We start from the raw sequence: 20,731 nt of genomic DNA, 5'->3' as shown, positions 1-20,731 counted from the left end.
GGTATTATGCTAAGCGAAATTAGTGAGAGAAAGACAAATATCATATGACTTCACTCATATGTAAAATCTAAGATACAAAACAGATGACCGTAAGGGAAGGGAAGCAAAAATAATATAAAAACAGGGAGGGGGACAAAACATAAGAGACTTTTAAATATGGAGAACAGACAGAGGGTTACTGGAGGGGGTGTGAGAGTGGGGATGGGCTAAAGGGCTAAATGGGTCAGGGGCATTAAGGAATCTACCCCTGAAATCATTGTTGCGCTACATGCTAACTAACTTGGATGTAAAATTAAAAAATAAATAAAGAAAAATAAAAAAGAATAAAGAAAAGAAATGGTAGTTTTGCATGCTGTATTGGAGAGGATGCCTGTCACAGAGTGATTCCATCATTGTCAGAATGATGGTTACTCTCTGGTATCCTAGATTCATCAATCAGTGGGATTGCTATTCTGACGAAACCCAGTTTTCTGATAAATTTCATTATAGATGGATTAAATCATGTGATCACTAGAAAGGGACGGATCATGACGGCGGGGGGGGGGGGGCGGGGGGGGGGCGGATGTGACTGAATCACCAGTAAGAAAGAGTCCCTGCTTACGATTTCCATGCGATCCCAATTTTTCATGTCAGAAACATTTTGTAAATTTAACCATTCTAAGCCCAGAAGCCAGTTTTCATCTGAAGTGATGGTTTGTTTTTGGTTCCGGTGACGTTTTTCTGAATCTGACCTAAGTTCTGGAAGGATGCCCGCCTAATGCATCCCTGCTATTGCCTGTGCACCTTTTTGACAAAAGTACTGTGTCAGACTCCCATTTTGCAACAGCCAAAGACCGAAATGTAGCTAGATTAATTATTGTGTCTGGAGAGGTGACTTTAAATAAATTTTTTTTTTAATTTGTTCACTTATTTTTGAGAGAGAAGGAGCGAGCACGAGCAGCAGAGGGGCAGAGAGAGGGAGACGGAGAATCCAAAGCAGGTTCCACGCTGTGGGCGCAAAGTCCTAGGTGGGGTTGGAACCCACCAATCGTGAGATCACCATCGGAGCTGAAGTCGCGCGCTTAACCAACTGAGCCGCCCTGGCGCCCTTGGAGACGTGATTTTTTTCAAGCGTCTTTGTTTGCGAAGAAGTGTCAGAGTTCTGGGAGCGGACAGGCAGTTCTACGCTTTCACGCACAAGTTCCTGGATAGGGCGCCTCCAGGCCGGTGTTAGGCTCCGACACCTAACCTCCGGCGCCCGCTGTCACTCAGGCGTGAGGGGGCGAGGCCTTGAGAACTGTCCAATCAGGGGCGGCGGCGGCGCGGTGGGTGGGGCGCCGCTCCGCAACCACCCCGGACGTCCCTGCGCTTTTCAGCCTCCCTGGGGATCGCGGGTCGCCTGGATTTAAAGGTGCCACGTTGCTCAAGCCGCCGTTATTTCGCGCTGTGAGCTACACCGTGGGCAGTGCTCTAAGGACGGCCGCCGGGGGACCCAGGAAACCTAGAAATGGTGAGCGTGCCTCCTGGGGTCCAGAGCCGGGCGCTGAGGGGCCGGTTGGAACCGGCCGGAACCGGCTGTGGCGGGACCCCCGCGGTCATCTCCCGAGTCTGCGGACCCGAGTTGGCCGGCGGCGCCTGGGTCCCCTTCGGCTTGGGTGCTGGGCCGGTAGCGGGGACCCTGGCGTCCGGGCTGCCCCGTCCTGTGCACGGTGACTTCGGCCCCGGAGACCCTGGGCAGCTTTGCACCCGCAGCCGCATCTCCTCCGATTGTGTGGTGACCACGGGGAGGGTCGTCAGGGGGACAATCGTGACTCCTTCGCGTTTGTGCGTGGGAGGAGCTGTGACCTGTGGGGTCCCCAGTCCCTCCTTTTCCCCAGGGCGGGCTCATTTTCTCCTGAGCGTTCCAGATGTTTGGGAAGCACGGTCTGAAGTCTGTGACTCTGTCCCCGCTACACGCCCCCAGCCTAGCTCTCCCTGGGGCAGGCAGTGAATACCTACATTTCTAGTTCCTTCCCGCCTTCCCTAACGCCAGTTTCCCTTTGCCAATTCACAGCATCATTATCAATCATTGGTTCTATGGGTGCATTTCAAACACCCAGCATTTTAGCTCATTATTTAGCCACAATCCGTGCATAGCTGTTTTTTAAAAGGCTAGTCTTCTGTGTGGATATTTGACTTGAGAGAAACGCCAAGAATAATCACCTGGAACTACTTTGTATGAAATCCTTGTGCCTCCACCCCCCCCCCCCCCCCCGCCCCAGGATCTTTCCTGGGCACAGACATCCTATGGGAAGTCCTTTGGGTGGCGGTTCCTCTTTGAAACTTTCCCGAGTGTTCTGTGCTGTGAGCACAGTTCCAGGTCAGCGCTGCCCCTCTCTGAGTAAGTTGCTTTTAGATTTTTTTTCACTTTATTTTAGTCTTAGTTTTTCAGTGTCTGAAAATTCATGTAATCAGCAGAGCTTGAAACTCAGTGTGAAGTATTTCCAAAGAGGCGCGAAAGAGGTAATTTCAGAAAAATAGCCCAGTACTACAGTTGCACGGCTTAAAAATTGTTTCCCTATTTTTCCTCCCAGCGCAGCTAGTAAGAGTCTGAGGTTTGTTCTTTTATTTGGGGTAAGTTCAAATGGATTTCCAGGGCTTGGATATGCAGACCAGAACTGTGATTCTTTTCCTTTTTAAAAAAAATTTTTTTTAACGTTTATTTATTTTTGAGACAGAGAGAGACAGAGCATGAACGGGGGAGGGGCAGAGAGAGAGGGAGACACAGAATCGGAAGCAGGCTCCAGGCTCCGAGCCATCAGCCCAGAGCCCGACGCGGGGCTCGAACTCACGGACCGCGAGATCGTGACCTGAGCCGAAGTCAGACGTGTAACCGACTGAGCCACCCAGGCGCCCCTCTTTTCCTTTTTTAAATGTTTACTTGTTTTTGAGAGAGAGAGAGAGAGAGAGAATGAGCGTGAGTGGGGGAGGGGCAGAGAGAGAGGGAGCCACAAGAATCCAAAGCAGGCTCCAGGCTCTGAGTTGTCGGCACAGAGTCCGACACCGGGCTGGAACCCCCCAAATGCAGGATCATGACCGGAGCCGAAGCTGAATGCTTAACGGTCTGCGCCACCCAGGCGCCCCTGATTCTTAATCAGGTATGATTAAGAGTTTATAAAAACAATTACTTTCCGTGGAAATAATAATTAACACCTTTTCCCCCCTCCAGGAATGCAATAATTACTTGTGGGGGTTCTTGCTGACCTAGCAGAGTGCCTTCCAATTTTCTTCTCTCTTTTCCGCATAAACACTGGGTTTGAGTGATTTTTGCTGGCCTCTTCAAGCTGTGCTTTTGTGTGATTTAAATCGTCGGTGGTGTCAGGGGCGCCTGGGTGGCTCAGTCTGTTGAGCATGTGACTTCGGCTCAGGTCATGATCTCACAGTCCAGGAGTTAGAGCCCTGAGTCGGGCTCTGTGGGGACAGTTCAGAGCCCGGCGCCTGCTTCGGAGTCTGTGTCTCCCTCTCTCGCTTCCTCTCCCCCACTCACGCTCTGTCTCTCTGTCTCTCAAAAATTAATAAACATTAAAAAAAAAATAAAATGTCAGTGGTGTCCAACCCAACTCCAAGGGGAAGCAGAAGCCTGAGGTCAGGGTCTCTAAGCTAAGACCCCCTTGTTAGATCCTTCCTTCCTTTCTTTCTTCATCTTTTTTTCTTTTTTTTTTTGTAAGTAAACTGTAACCAACGTGGGGCTCGAACTTATGACCCCAAGATCAAAAGTCACAGACTATCAACTGAGCCAGACTGAGCCAGCCACGAGCACCTTAAGCTAAGACCCCCTTAAACCTGCAAAAGCAAGTACTTGAAAGCCCCCAGTTGTCCTTGGGGTCCCTCTCTCTGCAGGTGTCCTATTTGCTCACTGCCACTGTAGAAGGAGCCCTTTATTCTTTATTTTTTTTTTAACATTTATTTATTTTTGAGACAGAGAGAGACAGAGCATGAATGGGGGGGAGGGTCAGAGAGAGAGGGAGACACAGAATCGGAAGCAGGCTCCAGGCAGGCTCCAGGCTCCGAGCTGTCAGCACAGAGCCCGACAAGGGGCTCGAACTCGTGAACCACAAGATCATGACCTGAGCTGAAGCCGGACACTTAACCGACCTAGCCACCCAGGCGCCCCAGGAGCCCTTTATTCTGAGAGAAGCTGCAGGCTGGTGGAAATCTGGGATGGCACTCGGGGTGGGTGGGGTGACGAGGCAGTCGAGGCCTTTCTGGAGTTGCAGCTCTCACTGCCTTGGGCCTGTTCGTAGGCCTGATCTCGCACGCCCGCCCGGCGGAGGTGCGCTTCGTATAAATCACGTCCGTCGAGAAGTCTGTGAAAGTCCAGTTCTGTGTCCTGGAACCGGGTCAGTGAATGGGGAGGTCATCTGGGTCAGAACCTTAAACTGAACCCTGCTGAGTGTCCTCACTTGGGAGCCTGGAACCTTGAGGCAGGGAGAGGTTCCCTTTGCCCCGGGGAGGGGAGGGGAGGGGAGAGGAGGGGAGGGGAGGGGAGGGGAGGGTGTGCAGGGCTCCCTGAGCGCATTCCTGTGGCTGCTCGGGTGTCCCTCCCTTCCCTCCGAGGGGACTGACCCACTCCAGGGCTTCTGTCTCCACCGGGACAGTCTAGACCGGGGAACCTTCTGAAGGTGGCTTTCCTCGTGTCCTGTGGGACGCGGCTTCTCGTCCCTGCTGAGTCCAGTTTCTTTCCTGGATTCCTTTATTGATGGATTCCTTTTAAGATGCTTAGCTGACTGAGCTACGCAGGTGCCCCTAGACTTGTCTTTTTAAAGAGCATTTGCATTGTACAGAAAACTTGATCGTAAAGTGCAGAGATTTCCCACATAACCCCTCTGTCTGGACATATATCATGATATATAAATATATACATATAGTTTTTAGCAGAGGGTTTTTTTTTTTTAAGGTTTGTTTCTTTTTTTTAGGAATCTCTACACCCAACGAGGGGTTCGAACTCACGACCCTGAGATCAAGAGTTGCACACTTCTCCAGCCGTGCCAGCCGGGCGCCCCTGTCCTATATATATTTTTTTTTTATCTCCTATTACTCTGGTGCATTTGTTATTTATTTATTTTTAATTTTTTTTTCAACATTTATTTATTTTTTGGGACAGAGAGAGACAGATCATGAACGGGGGAGGGGCAGAGAGAGAGGGAGACACAGAATCAGAAGCAGGTTCCAGGCTCTGAGCCATCAGCCCAGAGCCCGACGCGGGGCTCGAACTCACAGACTGCGAGATCGTGACCTGGCTGAAGTTGGACGCTTAACTGACTGTGCCACCCAGGCGCCCCATGCATTTGTTATTTTGATGAGCCGACTTTGGAGTAGTTTACAGTAGGGTTGACTCTTACACAATGTCAGGTCTTCAGCTAATATGAAAACACATGTCTTCATCATTTCTGCGTCGTACAGAATATTGTCATTGTCCTGAACATCTCACGTGCTCGCGCCCCCCTTGTTCATTCCCTAGCAACCGAGGATCTTCTACTGTCTTTCACGTTTATCTTTTCCAGAATGTCCTGTGCTTGGAGCCAGACAGTGTTGTCATAGTGGCTTCTTTCACTTAGGAATAGGATTTTAAGTTTTAAGTTTGGCTTGGGAATCTCCTTTCTTTTTTTGTAACTGAAGACTCTTTCATCCTGTGGATTTACCAGTGATTGTTTCTCCATTTGCCTGTATTTGGTGTGTTTGTTCGAGTAAACTAGTTGGGCTGGAACTCACAAGTTGATCTCAAGATCGAGTTAAGTGCTTTACCCACTGAGCCAGCCAGGCTCCCCATTCGCCTCCATTTTGTGCTGGGTCTTAGTACCGGTTGTGGTTGGACTGGCCCTTGTGGATGCTGTTATTATGACTGTAAGACTCCCTTTCAGCAGTAACCACCAGGAAACTTGGGGGGGGGGGAGGAAATTTATAATCAAAAGAGCTGGAAATTATACAGCGCACTGGGGGTCACACGTCCTCGTGTGTCACACACGTCCTCGGTAGAGAGAGACAACACCCAGGTTTGGGTTCTTATTTTATTGAGGTAAGGGTGGGGTCTGTGATTTTACTGGCTCACACTCATGGGTGAATTTAAAACTTAAGAGCAGACATTTAAATCACAAGAGACACAACAAATGGTCCGAGTGGTCAGTTAGAATCAACCAAGATCTCCAAAACAAAGGAGGTGGTTTGGCTCTTTATCTAGTCACGTGGCCGGCAATGTGTTTATTCTAGATACTGTCTTTGAAGCCTATGCCTCTTTGAAGTGAATGCCTCAGCAAGCAAAGCTTAAGTCAGGCCCCATGCATCGCAAAAAAAAAAAAAAAAACAAAAACCCCGAAACTGTCAGGGTTTACACTACAATCCACCCTTGTGATGCAGACGAATCAGAGTCGATGGTGAGGACATTAACTGCCTGGTTAGTTAATCTGCTGAAAGTCCAGGAGTAGGGTTTGTCCAAACCCAGAAAGTAGGTCGGATTATGGTAGCAAATTGTGTGATAGTTGAACGGGCAGTAGTCTGAAGTCCAGTCCATAACCGTTGTCCCAAATTTGAAGAGTCGCGCAATAAAACTAAATCCGTGAGGGGCGCCTGGGTGGCTCAGCGGGTTGTAAACATCCTACTTGGGCTCAGGTCCTGATCTCATGGTGCCCCTAGAACCTAATATTTATAAAGGTGTATGAATGACTTAATTTTTCTCTGTATAGCCACCCCCATTTCCATCTAAGATAACCATGGTAAAACGAATTGGTTTGCAAATTGAGTCTAGTTTTAATAAATTTGGCCTGGTAATTTACATAAGTGCAGTAAGAATAGTGATTGACCACATAGTCTGCTTTGTTGGAACTTTTCATAAGGAATCTCAGGTTGGACTTTTTTTTTTTTTAATGTTTCTATTTATTTTTGAGACAGAGAGAGACAGAGCATGAGCTCAGAGGGGCAGAGAGAGGGGAAGACACAGAATCTGAAGGAGGCTCCAGGCTCTGAGCTATCAGCACAGAGCCTGACACGGGGCTTGAACTCACAGACTGTGAGATCGTGACCTGAGCTGACGCCTAACCGACTGAGCCACTCAGGCGCCCCAGCTTGGACTTTTAAAAATTTCTTGTGGCTAGGAAGCCAAGCCAAGGACTTAACCATCAGACTTTGCCTGCAACACCTATTGGTTTGGGTTTAATTCCTCTGTTCTCGGGGTCCTCAAAATATCCTGAGGTTCCTGCACCTACAGAAAGTGACCTTCTCTAGTCACCTGGTAAGGCTGCTGGGAGCCCTATTAACTAGGTATCAGGCTTGATTTTTCCACGGGGCTTTATTGGCTCCATAAAGTCAGCCTTAGTTCCTTAAAAAGCTGTCTGTTCATACTTGAATCTATGTGTGTCTCTGTTAAACATAACATTTCAGTCAAAGCCATGGTAATACAACTAATGTTTTCAATTGTGTCCTTTTGCAAGGAGACTAGATTCTTACTGATTTTATGTAACTATGTTATGCGACTGCGAATACTCATTAAAAGTTTCTGAATTTTGGAGAGATCAGATAGGGAGGAAAAGTGATAGTTTCACCTTTGTTCACAAAGGTATACTTTATCATAAATTGGTGTAAGTCATAGCTAGCTTAAGAGAAAGGGTTTTCTTAGATCTAGGAAGCAAAAGATTAAAGAGTCCGAAAATTTTAAGCAAAAAGTCATAAAAATTATCCTTATCAGTTCACTCAGTCCTATGCAATTTAATCCTTTCTCTTGATCTTTGGTTAGCAGTTTTATGGATGCGGTTTTTCCTGAGAGCACTGTAAATTCTTACCCAGTTCAGTGGAATGATCTGAAAGTTATCAGAAACCTGAATTCGAGAGGGCTTGTCATAGCCCTCTCCACGAATATCTCTGAGAATATCTCCACGAATATCTCTCAATGTCACTCGCAAGAGCATCAGAGTAAAACACCTGTCTATTGAGTGACAAAGGACTTAAAAATGGCCACGGTTAAAGATCCGATGAGAGTTCATCGTGAGGCCGTTGCCAGGACAATTTGTTTATTTCTGCGGCACGTAACATTCCAAGATAATAACTAGAATTACAAGTGATAACGTTATACCAGGACATAGGGGAGTCTCGGGAATTTCGTGCAATTTCTAGAACGCTTCTTTTAATAACATTCACCCATAACTTAATGACCTGAGAGTTTATCATCACTGATTCGACGGTGCCTCCCACGTAATTTAACATACCCCATGAAAAGCCTAATTCGTGTAGCCTCTCTTTGTTCCTTGGGTCGGCCAGCTGTCGCGGGCAGTTTTAGTTACCTGCTGGGGTGTTTACATTTCAAAGGCATGGTAAGATTTACATCTTCAGGGGACCGAGAAAGAAAACACAAGCTTTTTCCTAGGAGTTTCTTGCCTTTTGGGTGGTTTTGACCGTTCCAATCAAGATGTGGTAGTGCCATGCTGTGATTAGGGGGAGCGCCCTGCAAGGACTCCTTCTCTGGGCGTGGGTCAAATGGGGGCCTCTTCAGGGTAGGAAAAGCAGGGTTGGGGTCGAGGAATTAGTAAACCCATTGGACCTTCCCAGTTTCGCCTAGCAGGAGATGGGCTCATCTTAATGTTTTCCATTCCCCGGGAGCCTTAGCTGTGATCACTGTGATGTCACGATGGGCCTAGAGCCAGGCAGCAAATCTCCAAGTCTGGAAGGAGGTCCTAGTATAAGTTGGTAGCTCTGGGAGCCTTTGCCTTCCCAGTTCCCTCTTGCTCCTCGTTAGAGGCCCTGGTAATCCTCTCAGGGGATTCCACTGGTGGCAGGGGCTGTATTTCTTGGTTCTGCCCTGTTCAGGGGAAAGTTGAGGGAGCTTAGGGTCTGTGGTATCTGGGCGGAAACAAGCCTAGAGGCCTGGATGGATCTTTAAAAAGAAATTTAATGGATTGTAGGGTCTTGAGAGATACCAGCCGGTTGATGTATTTGGCAGCTGTGAGTGACAATTCAGAGCCTGTTCGAAACCATCAAAAACCACAATTAGCCAATTGATTCCCCTCTCTCCTTCCTGCATAAAATCTTCAAGGAAGGTTTGATTTTTTAGTTAAGGTATACTTTGTGTGTGTGTGTGTGTGTGTGTGTGTGTGTGTGTGTGTGTGTGTGTGTTTAATTAAAAACACTTTTATTGGGGCGCCTGGGTGGCGCAGTCGGTTAAGCGTCCGACTTCAGCCAGGTCACGATCTCACGGTCCGTGAGTTCAAGCCCCGCGTCAGGCTCTGGGCTGATGGCTCAGAGCCTGGAGCCTGTTTCCGTTTCTGTGTCTCCCTCTCTCTCTGCCCCTCGCCCGTTCATGCTCTGTCTCTCTCTGTCCCAAAAATAAATAAACGTTGAAAAAAAAATTAAAAAAAAAATAAAAACACTTTTATTTATTTTTGAGAGAGACACGTACACACACACACACACACACACACACACACACACACACACAATCTGAGTGGGGGAGGGGGAAGGAGAGTGGGAGACACAGAATCGGAAGCCGGCTCCAGGCTCTGAGCTGTCAGCACAGAGCCCGACGCGGGTCCTGAAGTCATGAACCGTGAGATCATGGCTTGAGCTGAAGTCAGACGCTTAACCGACTGAACCACCCAGGTGTCCCTGTTACCAGACACTTTTGGATGATGGCACGGTGAGCCCTCGTAGTTAGCAATTTTCCTTTCCAGGGAGTCCCAAGAGACTTCTGGCTTGAGGTCTGCCTCCACTAGTGTGATATGCACAGGGTCTTTGAGAAAACCCCTTAGGCGAACCCTCTAGAGACCGAGACCAGTCTCTCTGCATGCTGGTATGATAGCATTGAGGAACACCCAGGACGTGCCTTGGGCTTTTACATTTATCAAGGAGCAGGTGTTTGTCCTCTGGGATCTTGGGTGCTTACACCGGATGTCGGTGACATTTATTTATTGAAAAAAAATTTTTAACATTTATTTTTTGAGAGGGAGACAGAGCACGAGCAGGGGAGGGGCAGAGAGAGAGGGAGACACAGAATCCCAAGCCGGCTCCAGGCTCTGAGCGGTCAGCACAGAGCCCGACGCGGGGCTCAAACTCTCGCACCGTGAGATCATGACCTGAGCTGAAGTGGGACGCTTAATTGACCGAGCCCCCCAGGCACCCCGGATGTTGATGACATTTATATCTGTCCTTTCATTTTTTTTTTTTTTTTTTAAGCACCGTCGTGCCCAGAATCGGACCCATATCCCATCGAGTCAGGTGTGAAGAGTGACACAGAGACCATTGGGCTTTGTTACATTTTTTTTCCTCTGGTGGTGCCGTTGGTTTCTGGTTGCAAGGCTGCTTCACTCTTCTGAGTTCGGGCTTATAGTCCGGACATGAGTCACTGACTCTGTGGTCACAGGCGGAGTTCTCCCAGACTGCTCAAATGTGGGACTGTTTTCCTCATGCCTTTAGCCTTGAGCCTGCCCTTGGGATATGACAGTAGCCTTGTGATCGCAATTTCACCCTCCTTAGCTCTCCTTGCCTTGAGGTATGGAGGACCCTTATGCATGTTAATAGTCAATTAAGGCCTTTTGTTGGTGAATTTCAATTAAAAATTTTTTTTTATTAAGTTTATTTATTTCGAGAGAAACAGAGCTTGAGCGGGAGAGGGGCAGAGAGGGAGACAGAATTCCAAGCAGGCTCCGCACTGTCAGCACAGAGCCCGACGCGGGGCTCGAACCCACGGACCGTGAGATCGTGACCTGAGCCAAAGTCGGCCACCCACCCGACTGAGCCAGCCGGGCACCCCTCTTTGGTGAATTTAAAACACAAGAGCGGGCATTTCAAGTGGAGGAGGAGAAAAAACAAGCGGCCCAGATAGTTATTGAAATCAATCAAGATGTTTAACAAAAAAGATGGCTCAGTGAGGGGCTGGGGCCTTATTCCTGCAGGCTGGCTGTGTGTTTATTTGAAATGGCCATCTTTGAAGTGAATGCCTTAGCAATCAAAGCTTAATTCAGGCCCTTGCATTACAACAAACCAACCAACCAAAAAACAATTGTCAGGGTTTACACCAGAGGCTGGTGATAACTCTTTTATTTGCAATTTTCCAAAGACCCAGCATTTTCAAATTGCTTTTGTTCTTTGACCTGCGTGTTCAGATCTATTTCCCATTTTTAATTGGGTTGTTCGTCTTCTACGAGTTTTAAGAGTTCTTTGGATATTTTAGATACCAGTCCTTTATCAGGTAAGTGATTTATAAAGATTTTCTGCCAGTCTGTGGCTTGTGTTTTCATCTCCTTAATTAACACTGTCTTTCTCTGGGCAGGAGTTCTTCATCTTGATGAAAACATATTTATTTTTTCTTTCTTGGATCTTGCTTTCGTCCTTGTGTCCCCAAAGCAATCACCAAACCCAGGGCCGCCTAGATTTTCTCCTCTGTTCTCTTTTAGGAGTTTTGTAGTTTAACATTTTACACTAAATCTATGATCCTTCACCCCCACCCCCACCCACCTTGCTGCCAGGCCCCGACTCACACGTATTAGACTCCTTGGTCCCTGTTTCAAGACTGGTCCAGTGGGTGGTCGACATCACCACTGACCCTGTGTGCTCACTTTGCTGCACTTTGGTCACAGCGTCGCGGTGCTTGGGCCCCCCCGCCCCCTCACCAAGTCCCTGGGATAGTCCAAGCCCATGCATGCCCCCCGTCACGCTCCGTAGCCGGGGGCAGGGCTACGATCCCTTGTTTAATTTTTGTGAGAGGTGTAAAATCTGTGTACGGATTCTTTGTGTGTATGTTTATGGATGTCTAGTCCTTCCTGCACTATTAACTCTAAAGGCTACATTTTCTCTTGAATTGCCTTTAGTCCTTTCTCAAAGATGAGTTCTGTATTCTTGTGTGGATCTTTAGAAAGTGAAGGGTGCCTGGTTGGCTCAGTCGATTCAGTGTCTGACTCTTGATTTCAGCTCAGGTCATGATCTCACCGCTCTTGGGTTCAAGCCCTACATCAGGCTCCTTGCTGACAGTGCGGAGCCTGCTTACGATCCTCTCTCTCTGCCCCTCCCGTGTGCTTGCGCGCGCGCTCTCTCTCTCTCTCTCTCTCTCTCAAAATAAGTAAATAAACTTAAAAAAAAAGTAGTAATTGACTTTTGTAAATTAACATTTTGTCCTTCAGCTTTCCTTACTCTCTTGGTATAGTTGACCTTTTAACACAGGTTTGAACTCTGTGGGTACGCGGGTGTAAAAAAATTTTTAAGGAGATGATAGCAAAAGCCACAAGGTATTTTTTAGTTAAAAAAAATTTTTAATGTTTGTTTATTTTTGAGAGAGACAGGATGTGAGCTGGGGCGGGGCAGAGAGAGAGAGGGAGAGGGAGACACAGAACCCAAAGGAGGCTCCTGGCTCCCAAGCTGTCAGCACAGAGCCTGATACGGGGTTCGAACTCATGGACCATGACATCATGACCTGAACCGAAGTCAGACGCTTAACGGACTGAGCCACGCAGGCGCCCCGACAAGGCATTTATTTACAGCTACCCCCGCCCCCACCCCCCGGCCGGCCTTCCCTGGACTGAATCAAAAGTGACGGGCCCAGAGGTAGTGCTTGCTGCCTCCTGAGTACCCGTGGAGGTGCTGGCACGGGGCAGGGCTGCAGGTCGCCCGTGTACTGACGGGGTGGTCAGGTGGCGTGTCTCGTGCTGGTCTTCAGGAGGCCGGGCTGAAGTGGGGAAACTCATCAGTGATGCACAAGGAGGCCACACTCACTGAGTCCTATGCAAGCAGGTTGGCCTCTGGCGCTGCATTTGGGTCCCTCCCAGGCCAGAGGGGACGGCACCCCAGTCCTCCTGGAGGTGGGAGCGCTTAGGTGTGGCCACAGCTGCTGAGGGGCGTGGGCCTGGGGTGCAGCTCCCAGTGGGCGAGGCAGCTCCACCAGCCTCCAGGCTGCTGTCGCCACCCTGAGGCCTGGCCGAGCTGAAGCTACCAGGCGATGGACCGTGGCCATCCTGGGGCCAGGCCCGCAGCCATTACCCACTGCGCCCGGGGCCTGATCCAGCCTGGCTGGGCCTACCTATGGGTAGATTTTTTTCAATCAACATTTCCTTATAATTTCATTAATGTTTTCTTTAGCTTACTTTACTGGAAGAATCTAGGGCACGTAACCTACAAAATACGTGTTAATCGGCTTTTATGTTGTCCTTAAAGATCCCGGTCAACAGTAGGCTGTCCATAGTTATAGGCGGCCAAAAGATGTACCCAGATATTTGTACCCAAGGGTTTGGTGCCCCTAACTCCCAAGTTGTTCAAGGGTCAGCTGGAGTTGGAAGGGATTTTCTTGTCATTTGGGACAATGCGATTTGCTCCACAGACAGTCTTGTCTTTTGCCGCAAAGACCATTTTATTTCTAGCTTCCCAACCTGCATACTGTTTTTTTTTTTTTTTTTTTTTTTTTTTTCCTGTTTGGGTTTTACTGCATTAGTTAAGAATTCTAGTACAAGGTTGACCAGGACTGGGGAGAGGGGACATCCTGGCCTTCTTCCTGATGTTACCATAAAGCATTTAGTTCTTTCAGGGTAGTGCACGTATATTAAATAAAAGCCCAGTTGATGTGTAGAGAGGTAGGTGTGGGCACAGGGGAAGGAAGCATCCTCCTCTCCAATGATTTGGTCTCCGTCTTTAGGGAGCTTATTATCTACGTACTTGGGTTTGACCTACTGTGCTACAGTGGGAAAGGTATGTCTCTTAGTTCCTAGCAAAAACCTCTTGAAGCCCTTGGAATTACCTAAGTGATAAGGGGGTGATCGTGTCTTTTTTTTTTTTTTAATTAAAAAAAAATTTTTTTTTAACATTTATTTATTTTTGAGACAGAGACAGAGCATGAACGGGGGAGGGTCAGAGAGAGAGGGAGACACAGAATCCGAAACAGGCTCCAGGCTCTGAGCAGTCGGCACAGAGCCCGATGCGGGGCTTGAACTCACGGACTGTGAGAGCATGACCTGAGCTGAAGTCGGACGCTTCACCGACTGAGCCACCCAGGCGCCCCGATCGTGTCTTTTAAAAACATTTTTTTTAAGTGTTTATCTTTGAAAGAGAAGAGTACGAGCCGGGGAGGAGCAGAGAGAGAGAGAGGGAGACTGAGGATCTGCAGTGGGCTCCGTGCTGACAGCAGAGAGCCCCCTGCGGGCCTCGAACTCATGAACTGTGATATCATGACCGGAGCTGAAGTCAGATGCTCAACAGACTGAGCCACTCAGGTGCCGCCCCTTTATATATAATGTGTATATATATATATATATATATATAATGTATATATATATTACATATATATAATGTGTGTGTGTGTGTGTGTGTGTGTGTATATATATATATATAATGTAAATATAAATATATACTGCTACTACATAGCAGGGTGAGGGTTGAACACACCATGAACACCAAGCCTTGATTAAGGGCTTGGGACTTTGAGCCCCAACTCCCAGCATCTGGAGAGAGAAGACAGGCTGTGGAGAGTGAGTTGATCACCAGTGGCCAGAGATTTCATAAATTGTGTCCATTGAATGAAATCTCCACGAAAACCCTTGAAGACCCAATTCGGGGGGTGTCCAGGTGGGTGAACACCTACATCCAGGTGCTAGAAGGTTGGCGTGTCCGGAGAGGAGGGGGCAGCTCTGCAAAACCCCCTCCCCCCCCACTCCCCTTAGGCGTATGACCACCTGACTTGGCATCACTACCTCTTGTCTGTGTCATGTAAGTTACCGTACATGATGGCACATGGAGGGGATCCAAATGTGTGGGCGGCCGAGCAGAAGTGTCACAGCCAGCGTCCGAAGTAGGGGCAGTGTGTGGGACTGAACTCTTCACCTGTGGAGTCTGATGTGGACCCTGGGTGTTAGTGTTGTAAGTGAATTGAAGTGTTAGACACCCGTTTGGTGACATAGAATTGGAGAAGTGGTGTTGGGACAGACATCACATATTTGGTGTCACGAGGGGGAAAAAAACCTCATCATCCTCAGAAGAAGCACTCCACCTTCTGGAGGTGATAAGGCTAGAAGGGACTTAAGTTGGCTGTTTCCCTCCTCCCAGGTCGAATAGGCCTTGGGACGGTCCTGGTCCCTTATACTCTTGTGAAATAGATTGTCTTGAGGATGGGCCTTGTTGAGAAGCATAGAATATTATGGACCTTTTTCCCTTTTTTTTTTTTTTAAAGTAGGCTTTACGCCCACTTGGGGCTTAAACTCCCACCCTGAGATCAAGACCTTAGCTGAGATCAAGAGTCAGACAGTTAACTGACTGAGCCACCCAGGTGCCCCTGGACATATCTTTAAATGACTACTTTTTATCTCTGTAATTTGAGAGAGAGGAAAACACAGAATCCGAAGCAGGCTCCAGACTCCGGGCTCTGAGCTGTCAGCACAGAGCCCGACACGGGGCTCGAACTCACAAACCAGGAGATCATGACCTGAGCTGAAGTCAGGTGCTTAACTGACTGAGCCACACAGGCGCCACTCTAAGGCTTTCTAAGCCGTCTCCGGCTTCCTAATGTTCATTCTCTTCTGCACACTAGATAATAGGACTTTTTATGAACGTGCTCTGCAGTTCCATGGTGGAGAGAATAATTATGACTGACCAGTTCATTACTGGTCATGAGGCACCTCATTACTCCCTGAGAAATGTGCCTCATTTGCTGTCACTCTACTGAATCCGTCCCTTCTAGCATTAGAATTGCTGTGGGTGGGACGTTTTCGCTGTTCCCTAGACATGATCATCATTGAATTACTGATCTCTTTCACGGACCAGCATTTAGGGGAATTAATCCGTTGAGGGATTCCTGTGCTTGGATAGACTGTTGTCCTGCCTTCCCAACAGAGGAACTTGGAAATGAGAGAAGTTGGGAGGAAAGCCTCTCAAATGGCTGGTTGGGTATCCGTTGCACCAGGAATCAGAAAAAGGGGATTTGATGAGACTTTTGAACTCTGTGTCATATCCCGAACACATACATCTTCAGTACTGGTGTGGAATTCAGCGAAGTCCCTTGCAAACTCCAGGCCTTAACATGTTCCTCAAGGTCACAAGGCCCTGGTCAGTTATGATTCTGTCAGAAAATCTCTTCTGGTCTGTGTGCCTTTGTGTCCTAAAAATTAATGGGAGGCAACTCTGAGACTCGTTAGTATGTGGATTTTGGGGATGTCTAAGTTGTCACGTCTTTTCCTCCCGTCTGAGTTGAGTCCTCCGAATATCATCCTGGTCCGTGAAATGAGGCAGAGCACGGAAGGCAAAACTGATTTCCGTGGTAAATATTATACAAATGAGAATTGTACTCTTCTATGAGAGTATTGTTGTTCATCTAGCTGGATATGACTGCAACGGTCTGCAGGACGTTAGGACATTATGGCCAGCTGGATCTTTCGATAGTTTGGATCCTCCTGGCTCCTCATGTTTGGGGATGGGAATAGGAGAAAAAGCTTCCTTTTTTTTTTTTTTTTTCCTGTTGTTGTTCATAAAACATCGTGCACTTATGACCCCAGGCTTCATGGAGCGGTACCTGATGTGGTTATTTAAGGAGATGAAAGTTTTTCTCCCAAAGAATTGATGGTCTTAAGATGGAAATATTTCTTCCGATTCTGTAGCGTTTCTCCAAGGTGTTCTGTTCCCTGACAGTAGAGAGCAATGAAGATCTGAAGTGATCACCGTAAAAATGTAGCGGTAAATTCCGTGTGTTCGTGATGCTGTTACATTCATGAGGACGTGAGTGTGGCCAGAGAGGAGGAGTCTGAGAACCAAGTCGTAGAATAAACGTTGAGAAGTCAGGGTCGTATGTGAATTTCTTACGAATTGAGTATAGATCGCCAGTTCTGCCCGTCTTACCCATCCCCCTGTACACATGTATGGGATGTTTTAGGACTCAGTGGCCTTTGAGGATGTGACTGTGAACTTCACCCTGGAGGAGTGGGCTCTTCTGAATCCTTCCCAGAAGAAACTCTACAGAGATGTGATGCAGGAAACCTTCAGGAACCTGGCCTCAGTAGGTAGGGATGACGATATTCTTATTTGCTTGGTCAATATTTTTATTCACTTAATCAACTAGGGAGCCAGTGTTGCTTGTTTATCGGTGCTGTTTCGAGAGGTTAAGTGCGGAAAGCAAATACGTTGGTAAATGAAGCAGCCATGGTGACGGTTCATCAGGGACGTAGAAACTAAAATAATTTTAGTATTGTTTTATAATTGATTTTTCCTGGTCTGCGTTGTAGGAGACAAATGGGAAGATCGTAACAGTAAAAGTCTGTATGAACATGAGACAAATCGAAGGTGAGTCCCACTCATGAGAGCAGTGTCCCTGGGGGTGCCTGGCCAACTCAGTTAGTAGAGAGCATGCAACTCTTTTATGTTATTTTTTTTTTAACATTTTTTTTAACGTTTTATTTATTTTTGAGACAGAGAGAGACAGAGCATGAATGGGGGAGGGGCAGAGAGAGAGGGAGACACAGAATCGGAAGCAGGCTCCAGGCTCCGAGCCATCAGCCCAGAGCCCGACGTGGGGCTCGAACTCACGGACCGCGAGATCGTGACCTGAGCTGAAGTCGGACGCCTAACCAACCGAGCCACTCAGGCGCCCCTCTTTTATGTTATTTAAAAAAAAAAACTGTTTAATGTTTATTTTTGAGAGAGAGAGAGAGAGAGAGAGAGGTGCGGGGAGGGGCAGAGAAAAAGAGGGAGACACAGAATCCGGAGCAAGCTGCAGGCTCATGAACTGGGAGACCTTGACCTGAGCCGAAGTCAGACGCCCAACTGACTGAGCCACCCAGGTGCCCACCCCCCACCTTTTTAATGTTTACTTAAAAGTAAATAAATAAAATAAAAAAAGAGTGTCCCATGAGAGCATCTTTGTCATGAAATTAAAACGAACAAGCAAATAAAACAAATCAGACCAGTTTTCAAGTCTGTTCGTTTTTCGGATATTTTCATCAAGAATTTTTGCTGTAATGTGACCTAGATGTTCAACGTGTGAAAAATAGTACACGTGGAAAAATGTCTTCAGAAACCCCGTTGATGACCATCCCTTTTGATAAGAGCTGCGATCGAGTCCTCTCGCAGAATGCCTAGCACACGTTTGCTTCCAGATGACCGGCGCGCAACACATACACGGTGTTTTTGGGAAAATGGCCGGAAAAAAAAAGTCTCGTTGCAATAATACAGTGAATACGAAATTCCTCATAAACCGTTAATAACCTGCTTCTCCTTTCTCCGGCAGGCGCGTGGTAGAGAGTCCCTGTCAAAGTAAAGAAGGTAGTCAGCGCGGAGACCCCCGCCGCCAGAATCCAAGTCCTAAGCAGATAAAGAAGATTTCTACCGGAATCAAACTCCGTAAATGCAGTTTCTGTGGACAGGTGTTCAGGCATCATTCATCCTTCAGCAGGCACATGCTCTCCCACACTGGCCACAAACTGTACCAGTACCAGGAATACGAAGAGAAGCCTTATAAGTGTAAGGAGTGTGGGAAGGCCTTCAAACATCGCCAGTCCATCCGCGTGCACGTCAGGACTCACACCGGCGAGAAACCTTACAAGTGCCAGCACTGTGGGAAAGCCTTCAAGCACTGCCAGTCCATTCGCAAGCATGAAAGGATCCACACCGGCGAGAAGCCCTACGCGTGCAAACAGTGCGGAGAAACGTTCCGGTACCGCCACAACTTCCAGAAACACGAGCGGACGCACACCGGAGAGCAGCCCTACAGGTGTAAGCACTGTGGGAAAGCCCTCAGTTGTCTCAGCTACTGCCGGGTTCACGAGCGAACTCACACCGGCGAGAAACCGTACGAGTGTAAGCAATGTGGGAAAGCCTTCAGTTACGCCAGTTACATCCGAATACACGAGAGAACTCACACCGGAGAGAAGCCTTATGAGTGCAAGAAGTGTGGGAAAGCCTTTAGTTGCCCAAATTACTTTCGAAAACATGAGAAAACGCACAGCGGGGAGAAACCCTACGAGTGTAAGCAGTGCGGTAAAGGCTTCAGCTGCCCCAGGTCCTTCCGCAGTCACGAAAAGAGACACCGGGGCGAGAAGCCGTACGAATGTAAGGTATGCGGTAAAACCTACAGCTGCCCCGTATACTTTCGAAACCATGAAAGGAGACACAGCGGGGAGAAGTCCTATGAATGCAAAATCTGCGGGAAGTCCTTCAGTTGTCCCAAGTATTTTCGAAAACACGAGAGAAGTCACACGGGCGAGGAACCCTGTGAATGTAACGACTGTGAGAACGCTCCCGTGAGTCCTCTCGCGATATTTCAAAGGCACGTGATGAAGGCCACCGGAGATGGACCTTACAAGTGTAAGGAGTGCGGGAAGGTCTTCGACTGCCCCAATTACTTTCGGTGTCACGAAAAGATCCACAGTGGAGAAAAGCCATACGGATGTAAGGAATGTGGCAAAGCCTTCAGTTCCTCCATGTCCCTTCAAAACCACGAAAGAAGTCATAGTAGGAAAAAACCTCATGAATGTAAGGAATGTGGCAAAGCCTTCAGTTTTCCCTGTTCCCTCCAGAAACACGAAAGAAGTCACACCGGGGAGAAACCCTATGAATGTAAACAGTGTGGGAAAGCCTTCACTTACCTCAGTTCTATGCAAAAACACGAAAGAACTCACAGTGGAGAGAAGCCGTATGAATGTAAGCAGTGTGGGAAAGCCTTCATTTATCTCAGTTCTATGCAAAAGCACGAGAGGACCCATAGTGGAGAGAAGCCGTATGAATGTAAGCAGTGTGGGAAAGCCTTCATCACTCTCTCAAACGTTCAAAGGCACATGATAAAGCACACCGGAGATGGACCTTGTAAATGTAAGGAGTGTGGGAAGGCCTTCGATTGTCCAAGTTCGTTGCGAACACACGAACGGACTCACACCGGGGAGAAACCCTATCAGTGTAAACATTGTGGTAAAGCCTTTACTCGTCCCAGTTCCCTACGAAACCACGAGAGAACTCATAGCGGAGCGTAACCGTATGAATGTAAGGAGTGTGCGAAAGCCTTCGGTTCCAGTTCTTTCTGAATACACGAGATCACTCACACTGGAGAGAAACGCTCTGCGCACAAACAATACGGTCCGGTCCTACTCGCTGTTACCTTCATATACACGGAACTCCTACTAGAGAGAAACCGAGCGGAAGGAAAGTGGTGAAAGCCTGCCTTTATCACAGTCTTTCGAGGACGCACGGGTGCACGCCGGGGAGAAACCGTATGAATGTAAGGGACGTGGGAAGGCCATCCGTGCATGTCCGTGAGAAGCCACAGAAGAACCCACACCGGAGAGGGTAGTCTTGAATGTAAACATTGTAGGAAAATTCACTTGCCCCACCTCCTTGCAAAGCCACAAGAGAATGTATAATGGATAGATACTTTATAAAGGAACACCTTCTGATTTTAACAAATGTTTTCAAAGTCCTTTGAAAACTGCACTGGAAGGAAATCCCATTTTTGTAAGTAATATGGGTAAGCCTGGTGCAAATTAATTAGTGTATGACCCTCCCCCAAATTCACAACACGAAAGAAACGTTATTAACAGTATACATAATATTGTCTTCATCAGCGGCTTTTTTGTCTCCAGTTTTATTGGGAAAAGTTAATATATTACTGCATAAGTTTAAGGCATGTAGCCTGATGGTGTGATTTACATATTTTGTGGAAAAGGTACAATGGCTCGTTTTTGTTTTGTTTAACGTTTATTTATTTTTGAGAGAGACAGAGAGAGAGAGGGAGCTACAGAATCCGAAGCAGGCTCCACGCTCCGAGCTGTCAGCACAGAGC

The 20,731-nt window shown here is 47.7% G+C and overlaps 1 protein-coding gene across 1 annotated transcript; it reads left to right on the top strand.

Moving 5' to 3' along the window:
* Positions 1–1,055: 1,055 nt before the first annotated feature.
* LOC125154871 (zinc finger protein 709-like) lies at positions 1,056–20,731 on the top strand. Its single transcript, XM_047839577.1, has 4 exons — positions 1,056–1,489; positions 16,838–16,964; positions 17,187–17,244; positions 18,188–20,731. Exons 1-4 carry the CDS (start codon positions 1,487–1,489, stop codon positions 19,923–19,925), a joined length of 1,926 nt encoding a protein of 641 aa, XP_047695533.1. The 5' UTR covers positions 1,056–1,486; the 3' UTR covers positions 19,926–20,731.

This window comes from Prionailurus viverrinus, chromosome A2, assembly GCF_022837055.1.
Source record: "Prionailurus viverrinus isolate Anna chromosome A2, UM_Priviv_1.0, whole genome shotgun sequence".
In the NCBI taxonomy this organism is placed as follows: Eukaryota; Metazoa; Chordata; class Mammalia; order Carnivora; family Felidae; genus Prionailurus; species Prionailurus viverrinus.
The sequence above is the reverse complement of the archived record's forward strand: the minus strand, read 5'-3'. Positions and strand labels throughout refer to the sequence as shown.

Bases quoted from the DNA above. Each gene is read 5' to 3' on its own strand.
- LOC125154871 (XM_047839577.1), top strand. The intron at 16,965-17,186 runs GTAGGGATGACG...TCTGCGTTGTAG, and splicing joins CAGGAACCTGGCCTCAGTAG to GAGACAAATGGGAAGATCGT. The intron at 17,245-18,187 runs GTGAGTCCCACT...TTTCTCCGGCAG, and splicing joins GAACATGAGACAAATCGAAG to GCGCGTGGTAGAGAGTCCCT.